We start from the raw sequence: 22,875 nt of genomic DNA on the forward strand, positions 1-22,875 counted from the left end.
GCAAACCCAATGCCAAGAGCTTGCTAAAAAAAATGATTGGTATATATAACATTTGGATGTACAGACAAAGTTTTTCAAGGGCTGCTCTAACTTGTACCTATGTTATTTGTGCTTCTGCAGCAGCTCATAAACTAGAATAAAGAGAAAGAAGGCATCAAGCCACACATTCACTAAGATTTCTGCGGTGATCCTCTCATAGAAGGTGCAGCACTGAAGCATCCCCTGGGTCTTTAGAAAATAGTCCATTAAGAGACTTTACTTCAATCAGACACTTGCAAGGAGGAGTATGTTTTAACCAAAATTTCAAAGGATATAAAAATTAGACAAAATATGGATGCATACACCTGAGTAAACTGTTTAATCCCAAGTGCTCTTATTATGCACTTAAGATTATGCTTCCATAATCTTAAAAGGTCTGCTTTGCAGACTCCTTAACTGACCTCACTGGATCTTGTACACAACCCATGTTTAGGGCTAAAGACCCAAGCCTCAGATTGAAGAGACAGATCTTCCAGCTCCTACAATCCTCAGAGATGTTTAATTATGAAAACTTGTAAACATTTTCTCTGCTTTAGTAGTGCTTTTTAAAAATTACTTTAAAATGTATATGAAAATGCTGTAGTAAATGTTCACATCGCTTAAAAACAGTGACTACTTTTTCTCAGATCACCAATTTGTACTGAAATACTCGATTTACATTTACATCAATTAGCAGAGATTGAAGCTTATGGTTGGTTTCTTCCTTATAAATGCAATAGCCACAAAACTACACAGGGACGATCCAGAGCTTTACATTTCATTCCTAATGTTATCACACATGATCTATGAAATTAGGAAGCACTAGAAAGTGATGTACACTGGCACAAACAGCTTGAGGAGAATTTGACCCAACAGGTCCTGAATATCTAAGTCCTGTTTACAAAGAAAACGTGATTGTTTGAAAGTGTTAGAGTATATCGGAGATATACCTTACCTTAACTTACCTTAACTTCAGGAAAGTAAGCAGAATCATATGAATTTTTGGAATACAGAGTCTCACATGCAGAGACCATGCAGTGCATTCTCATATTTAGACCTGACACTAAACATGGGAAATGAAAAAAAACAGACACTACCCAAATGTTCAAAACTAGCATGATACAAGATAGCAAATACAAATCAATGCAGTATTTGAAAAACTACATGGTTCTGCAGACAGCCATGCAAAGACTAATTTTTGTTTTGTCTTACGGCATGGAAGTGCCTTGGAACTGCATGGAACTGTCATTTAGAAAAAGATTGAAAGATGGAAATACACAGAGTGAACTGGTTAATCTGCATAACTGTACACAGCCTGATAAGCATTAGTGTCACCCTGAAGAGTCTTCTTCGTTAGTGACAAAGGCTCATGGTAAACTGCTGTATGGGAGAGACAATCATTTCTTTAAAGAAAAGCATTATATTACATTTAAAAAAAAAACCAAAAAACCAAACAACACCCACCCCCCCAAATCACAAACCAAACTTGTAGCTGCTCTTGGCCTGGTGATCACAAAGAAGTGCCTCACTCTCTCCCTCCTCCACCCCACCTGCTTCACATCAGACAGCAGTCTCATCCAGCATATCAGCTATGCAGCAGAACATTCTGAATTCCCACTAGAATGGGGTGTATTGTCTGGAGCATTTACACCAAGCTACTCTGTTTTTCCATTAATGCTAAATTACAGTCATGTGTACAAAGACAGAAAGCACTTCCTTGCCAAAAGGCAACTAAAGAATCACACTCCTTAATTTGCCTGTAGAAAAGCTACCAGACAGTAATGATTTTTTCCCCTTCCCAAAATAAAACCACCCCCATGCACGTACTTGGAACTCAGTAACACTATACGGTCTTCACGCACATGCACTATTCTGCCATAGACAGTTAATGTCAATTAAAACTCAATAAAAGTTATAAATGTATGCACATACACACACAAAAAACAAGTAATGTCTCAGCTTTTTCTGGCAAGTTACATGAACTCAACATTTTTTCTGTATTTAGGCTAATATAAGTAGCCATTACACAATCCAAAACTGCTTATGTTGTTGTGGTTTTTTTTCCCCTTGGGCTTCTGTACTCACACAGAAACTCACTGACTGAAACTTGTTCCCTCTCTTTCACATAGATGCTTGATTCTTTGGGTGAAAGGAGAGAAAATCTAGTCTAGATGGTGGTTTGTTTAGCAGAAAAGGATTCTCAAATGCAAACAGTTGTTTGAAAGTTTCCTCTTCATCCTCTCCTGAATAGGGAAGTCTTGAACTAGAGATCCAGCTTGTCCATCCCTCTCTGAAATGGCCAAGAGGCCTGTGTCTAGCAGGGGGCTCCTGTCAGAACCATCTTTATGATCTGCAGAGCCCTTCCTAACATTTTAACCAAATACCTTGCACTGCTGGCCCCAAAGCCTTAACTTTCACTTAACCTTGAGTCAGCTCCTGGCACAGCAGGGGAAAAAAGTATAACTGAATATGTTAAATCACTGTTGTGTGGGTTTCCAGACATGAGTTCGGGTGGGTTCATTTGGGGGTTTTTTTTGTTTGTTTTTGTATCACAGTCACTGTCTCAGAACACAGCAAACTAACATTGAGTATAACCTGCCAATGACAAGGCTGGGGTTTTTTCCCCTCTACAACAAGGCTTTCTTCCTAATTAACATAGAAATCACAAAACCTAGTGAACACTAGAGCCATAGTATGCATATACCATTTTTCTATCTGTCTGTATAATTTTTGTACCTGTTTAATACTAAAAAATTGAATAATTTTCATCAAATTTTGGTGTTGGGAAATGGTGACTTTTCATTAAATCCATTAAATGATTTACACCATCATTGGCTTAAGGATTTAAGAAAAGCAATGCAAAGTAAGCCACATACATACAACTCTTCGTAGCTGAGTCCACAGTATTATAGAGTTAAGGATATGTTGAGGCTGGGGGACATGAAAGACCAGACTGCAGGCAAACTACACTATATACTTGGATAGATTGCAAAGCATGTATTAGCAAGAGACTTAGAGAAATTCAACTTCCATCTCCCAAACAAATGGCACTTTTCTGAAAGCTCTCATTTGTTTTCTTGATGATCTTTTATTTTCTCAGGTTCTCCGGCTTGGCTACTGCTTAACACAAATCACTTAGAAGTCATCACTACTCAGTCATGATGTAGAGTCTCAACTAGCCACAATCTCATCTATTTCTGATGGCAGTTAATGGTTGATAACTATGTTGAAGATGGAAATGAAACATAACCCTGGGATTATTAATGACATCCTTACGATGTTATTTGCCTTTCCACAAGTCTTCTAGTAGCTTTCTTACCTAACTCCTTAATTAAAATACTGCCGGCCACCTCCTTGCACTTTCCTTAATGAAAAATGCCACACAATAGCAGTAATTTGTAATTGCAGCCTGAACTTTCAATGAAAACAGGTTCCAGTCACTCCACAAATAAAAGTCCTCACGGCTCCATGACTTACTTTGGAGCCATGAGTAAAGAACGACTAGATGCTAGAAACTCTGAATAACCCACCCACCCACACCACATGCATCCAAAGAAGATCATTTCCCAGCAGACATTTCTGGACTCGTTACTAACGATCCAGCTGCTAATTTAGCATCTGTTCTTGTTCTCAGGTTACCAGCAGGTCCCTCCCTATCCCACAACCCTGCTCTGAATGGGCCATACTCACGCATGGCTTTGCTTCTTTAAAATACACTGGTATATTTAGCAACAGTAAGCAACTTTACACGATAAGGAGAAGGCATCGTTCAGATTAAGTAGGTAAATAAAACTCAATCAAATTAACCAAAAGCAGGATTCACAAAACTAAAAACTTTTTTATTTGATCTTTTCAGGAAAGACTAGAAAGAAGAAAAAAGCTTTGTACATTAAAATTTAATCTAGAAGGGGAAAAAGGCAACTTGTTGCAGTTTATTTAAACTAGAATTTCTTCACTATGAAACACACAAGCTATGCCATGTATTTTTGCACGGCAAAAATTTACATTTTTTAAATCAAATGCACTCAGACATTAAAGCATTACTTTTAGCTTTGCTAGAAAATTAACCTTCCAATGGTAAGGAAAAGTTCTGAATCTTCGCTCAAGACTAAGTCAGTTTTGTAGATGAAGAGGTCTCTGATCTTTGCATATTACATTTAATGTCATTACTAAAACTGAACTTCGTGGCTTATATAATGGTATCATAAAGTTACACAACATTCAGTTGTTTAGATTATTAAGAACCTGTGATATGGGGTGAAAAATGCATCGAAATTCTAAACCAATGTAACTCCATGTACTGAATATGTATATAAAAATTGAGCAATGTTGACAAAAATAACACAATGTTATAAAGTATTAAATGCTATTTTGAAAGTTAAAATTTTCACCGTAAAAGAAAATAAGCACATTATCACCTACTCAGTTTTCTCATTTAAATGTTCATTGAAATACTGTGCTATTAGATTACATTTATGCAAATCATAATAAAGGCATTATGAATAACAAACTGATTGCAGCATATACTCAGACATAACAAATTAATTGATGCCAATATTTAGCTCCGTAACCAGAGGTCATATGACTTGCTATCAATTTTATGTAGTTACAAAAGTATGTATCAAAATATACTCACATTGGGTAAGCTTGAAAAGAGCTGGAATCAAAGCCAGAAAAAAAGAATTCTATTCTTACCTAAAGTCTACCTCTAAGCCTGAATCTAAGTTTTTTAAGTTTTTCTTCTAATACTGTACATCTAGTTAAGTAAAACTTTATAATTATTACTATATCTACACAACTTCCCTCATTATTTTGTGAACACATTTTCTCCTCTTTTTTTCTTCAGCACAGGAAACTCTAGTGAGAGAAGACAGCAGACAGAACTGAAAGCTGTTAGAAAAAAAAAAAAAGACAAGCAGGTTGAGGAAAGCTATTTACATAGCTGTGTGCTTCTAAATCTTTCCTTTATCACATGCCCAACTGGGTTTTTACATGCACTCCCTGGATCTGCTGGGTTCTGGGCTTTCTGGCCAATGTCAGCAGCAGAGACACCTCTAGAGGTATTAAAACACTGCTGAAGCCTACCTGGAGAGTCACAGCTCTGCCAAGAACTAGGGGCCTGCAGACGAGACCTGGAAGGACAAAATAGCACGAGACCAACCAAAGCGTGGCGATTAGACTGCAAGCTATGTCAGAGGGAGCTCCTTCCAGTGCTTTTATAACACAGGCCCAGAGCAGTGATAACTTTACTCGATACAAATTCAAGTACATGATTCTCCTCTTCTGTCATGCCACGAAATTAGAAACTTGCAGGACAGAATTAAAAAAAAAAAAAAAGCAAGCCCCAGAGGAATAAACTTCATTAACAAGGCACAGTTTCATTTCTTCCAAATGTTTTCTCCAAGGGACATCAATTTACTCTGAGCTCCCAGGGACAGACAATTTGAAGTCTCGCACTCCACCACTTGTGAAATCAGTGGGCATGACTCCAAACCACAGAAACCAGGTTTCAAGCACCAAGGTATACAAGCCAATACAGAATTTCAGGCAATCTGGAGTCTGCATCAGATGCCAACACGGCTGCACCCTACTTGCAGCAATAAAAATGGATATCCCTCACTCTCACCATCCACATGTACTTTAAGGAACAAAAGCCACCTCCGGAATTTTGTTTCAACTCACAGTGCCACTCACCTAAATAAGGTGAGCTTCATCAGGGAACAGTTAATTTCGCCACATACAACAAAATTTCTAATCTATAAATTTGCATGTGGTCCATAAGATCACTACTCTCATAAATCCATCCATGACTGCAACATTTGCTCATGTAAATAGATTGCAGAACAATTCTGGAAGGAATGCCATGGCTGTACTACAGTGGACATGCTGGCTCAAGAAGGAAGATCCCATACGGTAGTATTTATTCCCAATATTACTCAACACACATTGCCCAAAGAACAGCTTTTGTCTTCCATCTGCAACTCTGAGTGAAATATGAACACATTAATTCAGAGATAGGGTGCAATTTTCAAAGAATCTTAACATAGTCACACATCTGCTTTTAAATGCTGAAAGAGTCTATCAAACTGCTAGGATGAGAGAATCTATTTCTTTCTACAAGCAGTAAAGTAGATCAATGACATGTGCTCACTCTCCTTTGTGCGTTAATGAGTGGTACAAGACTTGCTACAGGGACCACCTGTATGCAAGGACTACAGGTATGGGTAAAGTAGCTGTACCCTAATCCTACTTCACACTTCTCCCAAGCACTTGAATATGTACAACTCACCAACATCACACAAGGTAGACTCCAGAACAGGTCCTGTGGACCTCTCAACAGCTGTATAATTTAATTCTCAAGAACTGAGTTATTTTCTGTGATCAGCATTATGGAACCAATCACAGAAGGCACAGAAAGAACATAAGGTCTCCAATTCACTTAGTCCCATGAATTTAATAAGAAAATTTAACTGGTTGCTAGAAGATAAGGCAATATTATTTTTAGTATCTTAATTGCATCGCTATAATACAATTGAATGCCACCAAACTTAGTGTTGTTCTTTCTGTACACGGTGACTGTATCCCCAGTAACAGGAAAAAGCAGCACAGAAAATTGAAAAAAGCCTCTGTAGGGAGTTTTAAGGTTTTAACCTTAAATAATACTTGATGAAAGCAATTTAATACAGGAAAACCCCTGTTGCTGATCTGAGGTTTTGTGTTCAAATAAACAAGGCTTATGAAAGATTTATAAATATTTGAATGCTGTTGCACAGGTATAGCCAGGTGCTAAATGGGGCATGAGGAGTTTCCTTTCCATGTGAGCTTCCACATCACGTTTTCCCAAGTAACTCTGCCTACCCCCTTCCTGGTCAAGCTGCAATGCTAGTGGCATCTTTGTTATCTCTGTGCTAGTGGCATCTTTGTTATCATCTGCTCAGGAAAAAAAGAAACAGCATAGGTTGGATAATTTCTTCACAACTAACCAAAAGGCTGAAGTAAAAAATATAACCTATCAAAGAGAAGTAAAACAATGTATTTCCCTTTTCCACTATTTGGATAATTCACTTGAAGGGCTGATCTGTACCAGAGACTGATGTGCATATCCTCTTGAATGATGGCAGATCTCTGCCTCCAGTCATTGAATGTGGCCTTCTATTCAAACTTGGCACCTCAGTTTTGCACACAGAGACTACTTATGTGAAGACAGCTTAATATTTTATATACGGCACAGAGCTGTCTGTTGGTAACAGCAGGCTGTGGTAACAGCACAGGTAAATGGGAACTTACATTACAAAATAATGACTGAAAACTGTTCATACATACACTACCTTTTTTAAAAGGTTAATTCATTCTCTCGGTCTCCCCAAAAATTCAGCATTGCCAGTTTCTTTACAGGTAAATTTCAGCTAAACTATAAAATATGAAGTAGTTTAAGATCTTCTCTCCAACACACACTACAATACAGAACTGAATTTTAAAATATGAAATTATTCTCAGGTAGCAAATTAGTATATAAATGTCAATGCACCGCAAGCAATATTTCTTTCCAAGCAACTCCTTATGAAAATGAAGCAACACGGGGAATTTACGGTGCTTTTCATGGCAAGAAACCCACAATATCTGTATGAACAGGTTTTATTCTTCAGGCAGTTTTATATTCATAAAATATTTTCCAGTAAACCTGGATCTCATTTTTAATAGGAGAAAGTATGATATTTAACCACTTGAATGCAGAGAGATTTCATTCCAAAATAACTATGGCTAATTTGAGAATACACCATAATAAACAATAAACAATTATATAGATAAGCAGTATTCTTAAATACGGCTGGCATAATGGCACAAGTTGTGGGCTTTTCAAAAAATATTAGCCCTAACTGGTCTTGAAAAAACAATAAGTGAGAAGAGGAATAAGTAATCATTCATAACTGGTACAAACAATACACTTGTTGAGTGTTCAAGAGTTTTCCAAAATGTTCAAGTTTTCACTGTAAAATACCAGTGGAAAGATGGCACCTTGAACTTTTTCATCATGTAAATAAAGACGAGCAACCACAAGTGGAGAATATAGGCACTGAACTCACCTATCTTTACCTAAATAGACAAATCCAACCCTGTGGTTTTTAAAATTAGATACTCAATTTTTGTTACCTCAACATAAAGTATAAACCAGAACTCCAGTAAAGAGACAAAAGCAGTGTCTACCTACATCTGCTTCACTGATCTGCCCAAGAGAGGCCTGTGTCAGTCCCTCTCCCATCTCTTTATGGAGGAGCAGACCCAGAGATTAACAGTCAAGTTGTGTGGGATTTGCATACCTCAGCCCAGCAAGTGAAGCAGAGCAAATCCAAAGTCCATAGGCCCTTTGGTGCAAAAGACGAATATTAAAGCAATGGGAGTGCAGCCATGCCCACTCTCCTCCATGGCGAATGGGTAACATAAACTCACATTGCTTCAGAGCAGCTGACCAAAGACCCATTTCCAATATTTCATTGAATAATTAACCAGTGTTTTTGCTGTTATTCATTCTCCAGCAAGTGCAAGCAAACGCTTTGTCTCTGTCCCAACAGAGTCCAATAAACCATAGGAACAAACTCGTGAGTCTCCCAGTCCCTATGAGTTCATTTTGTACAATACTACACTAATAGCCTTAAAAAAACCAACAAAACAGTAAAACAAACAAACAGAAGATTATTTTAAGGAAAAAAAATCCAGAGTTTGCCTATGTGAGGCAGGATAAAAAGAAATATTTTACAAAAATGGAAAGAAACAACACAGCTGATTTAAGAGAGGGATGACCCACCCTGTATTTTGATCCTGGCATCAAGCACTAAAACCCACTGAGACATTGCTTATTAACTGCAAAATAGAACTACCAAAAGCAAGGAAACAAAATAACAACTTGCATCCACTGATACTCAATTATTTACAAAATCCAGAATTTTTCTTCTTCAGAAGTTAGAATTCTTCTTCCAAAATTTAATCAGTTTTTCAAAAAAGTAACATTTCCTGATACCTGGCAGGCTGAAACTGGGTAAACAGAAGTTGCTCTTTCAAAAAGGTATTCTCTTGTTTCTTACAAATCCATGCAAGAGTTGGAAGAGGAATTTAATTAACTGTGTTTGCTTAGAAGTTTGGAAGAAAAGCAACTTTACTTTCATCATGAAATGGCTTAATTATCAACATACATTTTTAGGATTGTGTTTAGTCTTCTACTAGGTAGTTTTACAAAGTTGGTACAATCTACAAGACTTGAAATGAAGGGACAAAATAGGTCAAATAAATTTATTACTTAAAACTGCAGTATAGCTCTTTATCCTCCTCCTATACAAAAAGTAGTTTGGAAAATCCACAAATTTCTGAATTTCAGATAAAATACTGCTCTGTAATTACCCACTTTTAAAGTGGCAATTATTTTTTTAAGATACGGCAGAGCTGTTGCTTTTTTTCTTACTCATTTTTACATTTGATCCTGGACTCTCTAACCATCACAGATAGATACATCTGAGTATATCTCCCAACAGAAAAGCTAGGTTTGAAAAGAAGACAGTAATTTTGCATTACCACATTACATTCAGGAATTGATCTGAAGATAGCAATCCTCGACTCACAAATAAATATAAGCATGGGACTAAAAATATCTTCTAGTTTATAAAAGCCCTGATGGAGTTTGAGGACGATGTCCTGGCATTCTCTGGTTTCTCCCCAGCATCTCCATGCCAGGCTGATCTCATGCAATTCCACCATCATACACAGCCCATTGCTGGAGGATCTGCAGCTTCCCTGTGTATAGGAAGGGTTCACAACTCATTGAGGAGAGAAACAGGTCCCAGTTTGTTCCCCTCTGGACAAGACACTAGCCAGCAAAGAAAGCTGCACAACAGACCTTACGGAGCTGTAAAATAAGACAGTAAAAAGACCACGTCTCAAAAAGCAGGTTACGCACATCTGATGGCTGCTCTGTGTTTCTATGAGATGACCAAATGACTCTTCAGCACAGGCACAGAAACAGAGGTATTTAAAAGCAATCAAAATAAATAATTGTGTTAACTACAACACTGGTAGTTTAGCAACATGATCAGACCTATTTGTAGCTGTTTTTAATGAATTGGTTAAGTCAGTCTTAGTAGAACCTGAAGGTGTCACAGTACCAAGATTCTAATCACAGTACAAGCCAAAAGCTGGCCTCTTTCCCAAGGAGAAAGCCCTGTCCTAACAGAGACTGATGAGGGCTTTCATCAGAGCAAATGCAAGAAACATCAGAAGCCCCATTGGGCAGAGAAAGCTGTGCTGACACTGAAACATGAGCTGTACTCCCAGGGAACCCACAAGTAGTTTACTTAGTACCCATAAAAGTATAGGCTTGGTACCAAGCACTATGAGAAGCTACTCAAAAAAAAAAGCAAGAAAGAAACTGGATTTGCACCAAGATATTCCCTCATCAACAACCAGAACCACTGTTGTGCTGTTCGGCAGTGCCATAGGAGAAGTGATCGAAGAAAAGCACAAACAGGTTTTTCCTTCAATTAGGCTGAAACTACTCACTGATTTTCAAGACTCCCCTCTCAGCACACTTAGACAAAATTAGAAGGGAAAATAAATGTCCTGTGCACAGTAACATCAGATAGGCCATACTTGAGATATTTACCAAGGTGGTATTTTTGCTGCACATGCAAGATACCTCAAACAAAAAAGAAAAATGCTGAAAGAAAAGACATCTAAGAGTAGAAGTAAGAACCAAAAATTGAAATAATATGTTTTATTATAAAATAACTTGGAGGGGAAAAAACTAATATTTATTATACCTCAAAATAACTGCACCACAGAAATAAAAAAAAAATTACTGTTTTAAAGGATCTTGAACAGAACTCACAGCTTTATTTTATCTTACATTAGAATGACACTACCATAGCTCCCAAAGACCTCCAGTGTGAGCAAAGAAGAATGTCCACTGTGGGATGCATGGGGTGGGAAGGAAGAGACGGTCTTTTAACCAAAAGCCATTTAGGTAACCTAAATCAGAAGTCTTTGCAGCTTTCCTCTGTGTCCCTGGAGAAATCAGCTTTGACTGAGCTGATTCTGCATCTAGTGGATCTTACATATACCACAGCATGAGGGAACCTTCATACAGCCTTGGAGGACAAACTCCTGCTCACATCACCATCTCCTGACACCATGTAACCCAAGTACCAAGGAGAAATCCAGCAATTGCATCCCAATAGGCCGTACTGTCTTGTCAGAGGAAAGGGGACTGGCAGACTAACAGGAACAACCAGCAAACCTGGGAGATGACCACAACTGATCATCAACGGTGCATCCATATGCAGGGCTTTGAATTTTGTTCTCTGGTCTAACTAAAACAGCAAAAAATTATTAACAAAAATCAGTAATATAAAGAGATTTTATATCATCTCACTATGAACAGTAATAAATATATTTATTAAAACACTGTTTGAAAATTCAGAAATCGTCTCATTAACCATCAATGCTATCTGGCTTAGATTTCTATGTGTTTATGTAGTCTTAAAGAAAAAAGTAATTTATTCTCAATTACGAAAAAAACCAGAGTTCTCCGCTTTTGGCTCAACTTGGCAATAAAACATCTGTAACAGTTGATCAGATCAGCATGCAGTTATATAAATAAAGCCTGACACACAGCAAGGGAAATTAGGTATGGCAAACACAGATTCGTACTGCTTGTTAGTCACCCTTGGTGAAAATGTAAAGTAACACTTGCTTGATTAAGTACTTCTGGATTAGTACTTGCTGTTGAACCTTCTGCTATGGCCATAATTAGAACACAACATAAAATGTACTTTTCTTGCTCAAGCTCCATGCCAGTGGTATGACTAAGCACCTTATCTATTTATTTTGTTGAATAAAGGAAGTTTTCATTTTAGCACCACAAAACCAACATGGCTCATAAAGACCATATTTTCTCCCAGCCTTTGGGTCACTTTGCTATATGGAAACATCAATTTCAACACAGTAGCTTAAAAAATACATATGCTTAAGTCTGTCTTCTTTTTCAAAGAAGAAATGAAGACTCTAGGCTGTTGAGTGGTCCTGACAATTTGGTGTACTAAAAGTTACCGTAGGTTTATTTCCCAGTCCTTCCTGTGCCAAGCAGGTCCTTGAAAGCAGGTTTTCTGCTAGTGAGCTTCCTAATTACTTGGCTCATTATTACTTCAATTAAGGACTCTCCATTATACCTTACTGAGTTGTTCCAGTTTGCATAGGCCACAGTAGCACAGAGAGAGGCAGAGCTTCTCTCACAGACCAACCTCAAAACTTATGCACAGGTCCATCCCCTTTAATAAAAATATGACACTGGAGAATGTAGAACCAAAGCTGAAAATGCAGTCTATCTACTGCACCTCTGCAAGTACATTGGGCCCAGTCTACCCTAAGCTCTCACTCCATTTGCACCCTTCCCATCTGCTTTAATGATGTTCACCATCTTAAAAAGAACAAAAAAAGTATTCCAGAATTGTAGAGAAAGCCTTACAACTCCCATTTAATCACTGAAACCATTAACAGGAGACTACTAATTCTGTTTCATGTAACACATCCCAAAGAACACACCTTAACTTAATACAGCTTGATTTGCCAATATCAGGTTGAATTTAAAGGGCTAGCAGCAAGAAATGAAGGTTTTTGTCCCACAGATACTCCCAATTTGAAAGCCATAGTAAGAATAATGGAAAACACACAGAAAAAAACCACTCTCGATCCATTTGCTTTCCCATTTCTCTGAATAGGATGACTATTATCTGGACAAATGCACAGCACCTTAGCTTATGTGGAAGATTAACAAAATCAGAAAGGCAACATCTGTGGTGCAAGGGGATTGAAGTGGGTATGAGAAGCTGTGTGTCAGCGTCATGGCAGCACGGCCCTGCCACGCAATCTCTGTGACTCACTCTTTGGCGTAAGTTAAGTCCCTGGCTCATCACTGACACTCTCATGCTGACAACAATACACTATTCCCAGCATCACTTATTTAATGATAAGCAAGCTGGCTCACTAGACAATTAACAGCTCTGGAAACATTATATATTAAGAGGATTAATATGTTAATAAGGGTTGTAATTTCCATTAGCTGGGAATGTAGCTACTTTTAAAAGATCCTTAAATCACAATTTTATCTGGAAACAGAGCTTTTAAGCCTTTTCCCATTCCCAGCTTTTCATGCAGGAGCTGGCACAACCCACTATGGAAAAACAAATTTCCAAAGACCCCTCAATCTCTTAGATGCAGCATTAAAGTGTGAAAGCTGTCAGTTTTCACATAAACCACAATGCCAGAGCAACACAAAAAGCTACAGGTATAGAATGCTGTAGTTGCCAGAAAATCAAGTGTTTGCTGGTGCTAACAGAGTAACTAAAGGCCAAACACAGGGGAATACTTGTTGAGGCACTGAATTGCAATTCAGGAGAAGTGAGGTACTTCCCTATCTCTGCCACAAGCCTCCTGACTGCTTTTGGAGCAGTTCATGTGAATGTGTTCACATTTTTGCCTATATAAATAAAATGGAATCTCCTACATATATTTCTTTAACCTGAAAGAATATTGTTAGGAAGCCTTCATAACTGCTTCTAAGATAGTTCAAATTTGTGACCATGGGAGTCTTAAATATCTATAACACTCCAGATATTTAAGAAAAAATACACATATTCAAGAAAATTCTCCTTCCTTTGAAGGAAAAAACAATCCCTTAATTCACATCATATTTATGCAGTGTGTGAATTGCTCAGCAGAAAGCAATATACGACTTCTCTAGCAGGATTAACGACACACAAAGCAGTCATGTATTTACTGAAACAACTTAAAAAATGTTTAAGAAGTTCTTTTTCCTTAATGGTCAGCATCATCTACAAGTGCATCCATGAGAGTGCACTCAGTTGTATTTAACCCCGTCTCTCTCCAACTTTATCTAGTGCAGCATCCTGAAATTCACTATAATTGGTACAGCTTGCCCAGATGGGGTGGTAAGAAAAATCCATCCCATCAAAACACAGCTCTACCTCTCGTAGAGCAATAAAGCGCTTTCATAAAGACATGCAATTTGACTAAGATGGAAACTTACAGTGTGCAAAACCTACAAAAAGAAAAAATCTGGAATTACAAGGAAAAGACATGAGGAATGATTGAGACAGGAGACAGTAGGAAAGAAAAGGTTCAATTTCATCTATCAGTGGCTGGAGTGGCATAAAAGTCAAGATGAAAAGAATACAAAAGAAAACCATGGGAAAGAAAATAATGATGGAGCCTGGGAGACTGAAAACAAATCCTGAATATCCTGGTTGGCCCAGAAATGGAAGAGACTTTAATAAGTCATCTATTTCATCCTCTACTGTAGTACAAGCCTAACAGATTTCTGAAAGAAAGGAAATAGGAAAAAAAAAAGGGAGGAGGGGGGAGGAAAAGTAAGATAGGATAAATGGGAAAGCAGAATTCAGAAAAGACAGCTGTTAGGACTGGACTGCATTGCATTTATCTCACCATTTAGCTTACTCTTACAATTAGCTTGCTTATCTTCAGCAATCCTGAGATATTAGTCATGACTTAAAGTTCAAATATTTTCCATTATATAAGATCAAGAGTTATATTGACATAGAGGTTTGAAACACATACAAAATTGTCCTGTTTCATTTCATACAACAGCAAGCACAATTCTTCTGTCACACTTACCAAAGTCTTTTTTAATATGATGTATCTCCATTAACATAGAAAGAAATACTTTGGACCTAAACTGCTTGTGAGAGGAAGATAGGGTGACTGTGCTGCCATTCAGTGGGATCTCAATCGGCTTCAGAATTGGGCAGAGAGGAACCTCATGAGGTTCAATATAGACAAGTGCAGAGTCCTGCATCTGGGAAGGAACAACCCCATGCACCAGTACAGGCTGGGGATTGACCTGCTGGAGAGCAGCTCCACAGAGAGAGACCTAGGAGTCCTGGTTGATAATAAACTAACCATGAGCCAGCAACGTGCTCTTGCGGCCAAGAAGGCCAGTGACATCCTGGGATGCATCACGAAGAGTGTGACCAGAAGCTCGAGGGCAGTTCTGCTCCCTCTCTACTCTGCCCTGGTGAGACCTCATCTGGAGTCCTGTGTCCAGCTCCTCAGCTCGAGAGGGACACAGAACTTCTGGAGAGAGTCTAGCGCAGGGCCACCAAGATGATCAGGGGAATAGAACATCTTTCATATGAGGAAATGCTGTGGGAATTGGGGCTGTTAAGTCTAGAAAAGAGGAGACTGAGGGGGATCTCAATAATTACAAATATCTAAATTTTGGGTATCAGGAGGCTGGGGCATCCCTTTTTTCAATGATATTTAGCAACAGGACAAAGGGTAATGGGATAAAGCTGGAACACAAAAAGTTCCACTTAAACATAAGAAAAAACGATTTCACTGTGAGGGTTACAGAGCAGCGGAACAAGCTGCCCAGATGGGTTGTGGAGGTCTTGGAGGTCTTCAAGACCCACCTGAACACATTCCTATGAGACGTGATCTAGGTGAACCTGCTTCTGCAGCGGGGTTGGACTGGATGATCTCTAAAGGTCCCTTCCAATCCCCATCATTCTAAAAAAAAAAGACTGTTGTCTCTGGTGCCAGAAAAATGCCTCATCAATGGTCCATCTCAGTTGTACACATAAGAAGTGCTGTTTGAGTTCTGTGAGACTTGTATATGTACAAACAGTGACAAAACATGAAGGATAATGCCAAAAGCACAGGTGTCATCCATGCAAGTGGCCAAGCCAGTAATCTTGAATGCCAGTACCACACTGCTACTTTACATTTCTAACTGCAGTCACTGCACTTTGCCATACATGCACATGTAACTCTCACATAAATACTAAACAAGGGAAAGATATGCAAATTTCTCTATTTTCTAACTTTTATTTAAAAGTTAATTACATTGTGTTTTCTTTATACCCTTAATCTTGTTATATTTGAAGGTGAGACGACTACAGTATAACCACATGGGTGTTTTGTGGACAGCAGTGTCCTCCAGGCTCTTCCAGGCAAGGTTTACAAACAAGAAGAAACATAAGCAGGAAAAAAAAATTCAAAACTTTTTCTTTTTTTTTAAAGCTGGATGTGTAGTTTCACAAAGTAACCTGCTTAACTACACAAAGTAAGCACAAAGTAACAGGAAAAGATTTCAAAAAGTTGAGATGTGCAACTTGCTGTGCACCCGGGGGTTTGCTTTCCCAGCTTCTGCATGTAAACATCACTGACATTTCACAGCCTTTATCAGACTTCCAGGATCACTTAAATCTAGTAGGTAAGTCCCTCCAAAGCAAGTATACTAATAGGTACCTGTATTTGTTAGTACTGTAAGGCTCAGTGAGATAGGGAAGGAAAGATCCTCTGATCTTCCTGATCCCCTGATTTTAAGTCCTTGTTTTAGGTGAGAGCCTGCTATGTCACTTGTGACCAATGTACATCTGCAATGCTATCACCAATTATGATACCCAGAGAGATGTCTTGACCAAAAGGCACCAATCCAGACACCAAGAGAGGCCTATCTCTGATCCCCCTAATCAAATAACAGCAGATGCAGACATCTAGGTACAAAGATTCTAAACAAGTGTACTCCTCTCTTCTAGCAATCATTGCACGATCACAACAGAAATCATAACTTCTGCTGCTCCTGCTATTCTCATAAGTGAAAATAAAGGCTAATTAAATAAAGCATTATGGACTGGTAAAGCTTTAAAAAATTCATGTCTAGCAATTAGCAATAATAAAATTCTTAGTGCTGAAGTCTGTAATTATTTTTTAAACTGAGAAACAGTAAAAACTCTGCAACACCAGCACCAATTGCAGTTTTCTTTTGGCATTTAAAACAAAACAACCCCACACAGTATCCTACCTCTAAATGTGCAGTTCCCATATAGCCATAACACGAAACATATGTAGTCATTTTATCTGTGTAAAGCACACAGCAGATCTCCTCTACCCTGTACCAAATGATACATTAAATTTGTTCACTGTTTAACAAGGGAAACTTGCTGCTGTTAATGATTTACATAGAGGAAAAACAGCTCTGCCTAAATTTTGTTAAAAAATGTGAAGCTTGAGGTCATTTTAACCTTCCTTTCGTAACTGCAATCTAACTCAATCAATAAGCTAGAAATGTGTGTAGCATTTCTTCTGCCATGGAAGTATTTCTGCCACAGTGGCCTTTAAAGTCAGCGTTCCCGGGCATGGTCAATAGATGTAGCTCAAGTGTGGATTCATATAGGAACCAACAAGAACAGAAGAAGCTATCCTCTTGTTTCACCTTGTTGCCCTAGCAGACTTCCTCATTGAGCAAGTAAAACCTTGTTAGGGACCAAATAGCCACCAGTTTACAGTATGGAAGTTAACAACTTGGGAAATTTAAGAACCTTTCATTGAAGCCCACTGCTAACAACATGGACACATCCAGGCTGAGAACCTCCAGCTTGCAAGAAAAGGCAACAGGTGCTATTTTGAGGTTGAACTCAGATCAGGCAAAAGAGATTGGCAGTCCGCATTGGTGTACACAACAGTGTTGCCATCAGCTTCCGCGGGAAGAGATTAGCACCCACACACTTTGCTATACAACATCACAAGCACATCTTCACCTTACGACTGGATTTGCCTCCTTGACCCATGTCAGGAGCAATCTGACTGAAGTTAATGCAGTTACTGTACTTTCTGTTCATATATATCATATGTGCATCTGGCCATGGATAGGTTTACACAGATGAAATTAGCTCTGTAGGATCTATTCATAAATGCTTCCTGTGCTCATCTTCCAGATGCACCAACAATACTTTCTGACTGAAAATTCAAACTCCTTAATGATTCTTTAGATACCTAGCAACTGAGGCAAATTTTTAAACAGCACTGCATCTGAGAAATAGTAGTTACTCTCCAGAACACATGTATAAGTTGGCATCCTAGATCTATCTCCTCTTCATCTGGATTTTAGAAAGCAATTGTACTATTACATTAAGTAAATATAGAGAAAGGAGGGACATTTTATCTACAGCTTTTCACAGCTTAAATTGAACAGTCACAATTGAACGGTCTCCTTTTCAACTGGACTTAGCATTTTAGTTACCAAAAAAAGCAGCTTTTTCATGCTCTGCAAATCAAAAATCATTGCACATGTGTGTTTTCATTACTACAGCACTAGCAACTCTCCTTCACCCATCGTTCCCTGTTGTACTGAGTTAGGCACTGCAAGACACCCTGTCACACACAGAAACTAAGGAAATTAAATCTAGCTTAACAACTGTGGACCACTAGCACATACTGAGTTGAAAATGAATTTATGACATAATCACTAGAACTAAAAAAAAGCTGCTGAAGCAATCAGAGTCTTTTTTAGTCCACAAAGACAGTGTGAAGTAGAGCAGTAAATTGCAGCGAGCAGACAGTGCAGCTCTTAAACTTGCCCAGCTTCTGCTCTGACAAAAGAGATCACTTAGGACTTCATCTTGTTTCTGTTGTTGTCGTTTAATTAACTGATTAATAAATTCACTGCTGGCATATTCTGCATTTATCTCTTCTCCTTTCTGAAAAAAAACAAACCCAACTAAATCCACCGGTGGTTTACACACGGGGTGATAGCTATTTATCATTACCACAGTGAGAGCGGTGCTCGCCACCAAGGGCAGCAGGAACCGGGGACAGGGGCTGGCAGCCGCGCAGCGACGGGCATGGGCCCGGCCGGCACCGCGGGCACCGACCAACCTCTGACAAGTTTTGGCATTTTCAGTTGGAGGCTGGCAGCGCTACTCCTTCCCCTGCCGCGGCTGGGCGGGAGGGCTGAGGGACACACGCCTGAATAAACCTTTCCCAAGCTTTCCGCAGTTGCGTGCTGGCTGACACGCCGCGGGGCACATCGGCGCGGCAGACGCCGGCACCGCAGATTCCTCGGAGCCGTCCGCGGCCGGACGCGCGCCAAACCCGCATTGCCCCCGCTCCCCCACCGCGGTCCCGGCTCCAAACCGCGGCGGCCCCGGACGACCTTCCACTAGAAACAAACCCCCAACCCAAACCCCACTCCGCGGCCTCTCCAGTCTGGCAGGCGGAGGGGCAGCGACGGCAGCAGGGTCGGGGCGTCCCTTCCAAAGGTGAAAGCGAAGCAGACACGTTTCCCCCTCCTGACCTCTCTGCACCGCGGTTCGCCCTGCCGCCCCGTCCCCGTCGCCCTCTCCCCCGCCCGCGCCCCCGCCGGCGCAGGGCGGGCTGTGCCCAGCGCGGCGGGCTGTGCCCAGCGCGGCGGGCCGAGCCCGGCACGGCGGGCCACCGACACCTGTGCGCCGGTCCGACGGCGGCGGCTCGCCGCCCCGAGGGAGGAAAAGCACCGAGGCCTGCCGACCAGCACGGCCACTGTCACCGCTCGGAGCCGCTCCTGTCCGCGGAGGCCAGCTGCGCCCGGTCAGCCCCGGTTCGTGGCCGGTGACTTACCCGCTGGGAGGCTTGCTGGCCCCAGGGCGCACGAGGGTCTCCATGGCCGCGCCCCCTCGCCACTTCTTAAGGGATGGGCCGTTCCGGTCGCAGTGCCGCAGCGGGGCAGCGGCAAGCGGCAGATGAGGAGAAAAGGGAGAAAGGAGACGAGTGAGCGTCGGCCTCGCCCTCTCCCTTACCCTCACCTCCCCCGCCTCGGCGTCCGGCGGCACTGCCCTGGGTGTCACCGCCACCGCCACCGCCCCCTGCTCACCAGCCGGGCTGCGGGCGGAGATGACCTGAGCAGGAGGCACGCGGCCGCCCCTCGCCGGCCCCTTGCCCGCCTTACCGGGCCGACGGGCAAGCAACGCCGCGCCGCGGACACTGACAGCTCGGCTGCGTCCGCCGAGGAAGGGGCTGCCCGGTCGGGCCGCCGACCGGGCACGGCGGGACGGGAGTCGGGCGCTGTGGCGGGCGGCGCGGCTCAGCTGGCCGCTGCCCGCTCAGCGGCCCGGGCAGCGCGGGCAGGCGGGGGAGCTGCAAGCCCGTTTCCATGTGACAGCCCGGGACAAATGCAAACACGGCCGCTGCCCCCGCGGGCACGGATGGGCGGCCGCCCACGCCGCGGCCGGGGAGATGAGAGAGAAGATGGAGTGGGATGGGATGGGACGGGAATAGGATGGAGAGAGACGCTGGAGACAGAAGCGACAAACCCCACCGCCAGCATCGGCTTCCTGCACTTCTTTTGCCATGAAATTGGCGGAACCACAGCTTACCAGGCGGATGTCCCCCAAGCCTGAACCGAGGGTTTTTCGTGCGCCTCACGCCTTGCCCAGCCCCAAGCGTTGCTTCTCGATACCTTTATTCTTGCTAATTTTTTTTTCTTTTATTGGAGGCGGCACAAACAACTTTTAAAATGAGCAGCGGGTTTGGTCCAGAGAGAAGCGGGAGGTGCACGGCCGGGCCAGTACGACAGCGCCTCCCGGGCTGCTCCGACCCCGCAGTATGCGCCCGGCCCACGGGAGGCCGCGCCAGGGCGGCTGCGACCTCGGCCTCGCCCCGCAGGCCCGGCGGGCGCCCTGCGCGGTGTGACGGGCCTGTCCGCGCTGCCTTCGCGGCAGTGCCCGCGGCACCTTAAAATCTTAGTATGACGTCTCAGAAATGTACCCCTCACGCCGTTTCCCCAGGAGAGCAACTGTTACGCCTGTGTGTGAAAGGAGAAACAAGCTGGAGGCGGGGGAGCCGGGTTTGTGTTACCGCAGTACGTGCCTGCTCTCGGGAGTGCCCGGCGTGGCCTCTCGCGGGCGTTTCAGGAGTTTCTCTTCTCGCCTCCAGCCCTTTCTGTTTGCTTCACCATGCCTTCCCGGCCATGGCAAGAGGGTGACAGAGACGCGGACCGGTCAGGCCACTAGCCAACACAGGGACCGGAAAACTGAAGTAAGCAGGCTTAGTAGGGTAGTGGTGACAAACTCAGGCAGAGGACTGCGAGGGAAAGGGGAGGTCCTACCTGACTTTTCACCTGGCTGCTTTGGCGACAATATCACACAGGTTAATGGCGACCCGTTTCCTCAAACCCTGCCTTCCCCTCGGGCCTGAGGTCTTATCTCTGTATACTGTGCCCATCAGAAAGTGTCTTGCCCAGCTCAGTGACCAGAGCAAATGCAAGCAGCTTCTCCAGCACCAAAGTCAAAGTTTCTTCCTCAGCAAGCAAGACTTGGCACATCTGGGTCAGAAGCTGCAAATCTGGGTCAGAAGAATTGCCATCTGCAAGAAAACTCCATTGCAAATATTTTTAAACATTCAGAGGTTGGATGAATTTGCCAGTAACAGAAAAGGACGCATTCATCTTTTCTGTACTACATGAATGGAAGATTACTGTAAATGCCCACCTTTGTCTTTGGCCAAGGCTTTTGCATTATGATTAAAATACTTGTTTCTCCATACTTATTCCAATGTGTAACAAAACCTTACTGTAAAATAGTTTAGGCCTTTACAAATAATAAATAAAAATCAGTGCAATTTTGCATTGCAGCTTTTATACAGCCTTCAAAACATTATTGCTGTTTTTCCTCACTTTTAAGGCTACTTTTTTCTTCTGCTAAAACTGTCCTGTAATGTTTCAGGAATTTGAGGTTGGAATGTAAACTTAACAACACATAGGGATCTTGTAAGACATGTCTAATACCAATTAATTTGTTTCTAATGTAGTAAAAAGAGGTAAAAAAAATCTCAGCATTAGCTAATACACACCAGTTAAGCAAGCTGTTTCTCCGTCCTAGAACTGGAAACCAGGTCTCAGCTTAAAAATCAAGGTAAAAACAACAAACCTGAATTTATAGCAGGAAAACTTTGTGAATAGAAGTTCATGTGGTTAGGTTAATTAATAGCAAACACACATTTGTAACCACATAAATCCTTTTCTCATTCTAAGCAATCTAGAAATTGCAATCTAAGTATTAGTCCCTGTAAGGGAGTTGACTTACTGTACAGTTGCAAAATTCCTAGCTATATAATTATAGCAATTGGATCTGTGTGGCCTCAAGCTCACGAAATAATTTTATTTTAATATCCACAAAAAAAAAAAAAAAAGAAAAAAAAGAAGGGAAATGAGATCTTCAGGGCTTGCTAGACCATTTCCTTGAGTACCAGAGCCTCAGACACCCCTTCTTCAGAAAGTTGCCTTAGGATTTAGCCCTACAAGTCCTATTGTGTTTTATTAGGAAACTCAAATAACTGTGAGAAAATGATAGCAGTTTTAGAGGAACATATCAAAATAAAGAATAAAACCAATGAGTAGTCTTGAGTAAATATCACATAATTGCTGGTCCATATAAGAGTAACACAACATTATTAAATACAGCTGAAGAGGCTGAATTTGCTTCAGAAAGCCACCGTGACTCCATGAGTGTTCCTCCCACCTGGGGAGGAACAACCCCAGGCACCAGTACAGACTGGGGCCTCACCTGCTGGAGAGCAGCTCCGCGGAGAGAGACCTGGGAGTACTGGCTGATAATAAACTAACCATGAGCCAGCAATGTGCCCTCGTGGCTAAGAAGGCCAATGGCATCGTGAGATGCACCAAGAAGAGTGTGTCCAGCAGGTCAAGGGAGGTTCTTATCCCCCTCTAATCTGCCCTAGTGAGGCCTCATCTGGAGTACTGTGTCCAGTTCTGGGCTCCCTAGCTAAGACACACAGAACTTCTAGAAAGAGTCCAGTGCATCCCTTTTTTCTGTTGTATCTAGTGACGGGACAAGGGATAATGGAAAGAAGCTGGAACACAAAAAGTTCTATTTAAACATAAGGAAAAACTATTTCACTGTGAGAGTGATGGAGCACTGGCACAGGCTGCCCAGGGAGAGTGTGGAGTCTCCTTCCTTGGAGGTCTTCAAGACCCATCTGGATGCATTCCTGTGTGACCTG

At 41.6% G+C, this 22,875-nt stretch overlaps 1 protein-coding gene across 2 annotated transcripts in view; it reads right to left on the reverse strand.

The window, feature by feature from the left end:
- Nucleotides 1-19,705, reverse strand: part of COBL (cordon-bleu WH2 repeat protein) — a 170,517-nt gene extending 150,812 nt beyond the window's left edge. For both annotated transcript variants that reach the window (XM_061994850.1, XM_061994851.1), the window contains exon 1: nt 19,477-19,705. In XM_061994850.1, the coding sequence (XP_061850834.1) occupies nt 19,477-19,520 (44 nt within the window). In that variant the 5' untranslated portion in view covers nt 19,521-19,705. The remainder of the gene's footprint in view (nt 1-19,476) is intronic.
- Between the last annotated feature and the right edge of the window lie 3,170 nt (nt 19,706-22,875).

This window comes from Colius striatus, chromosome 4, assembly GCF_028858725.1.
Source record: "Colius striatus isolate bColStr4 chromosome 4, bColStr4.1.hap1, whole genome shotgun sequence".
In the NCBI taxonomy this organism is placed as follows: domain Eukaryota; kingdom Metazoa; phylum Chordata; class Aves; order Coliiformes; family Coliidae; genus Colius; species Colius striatus.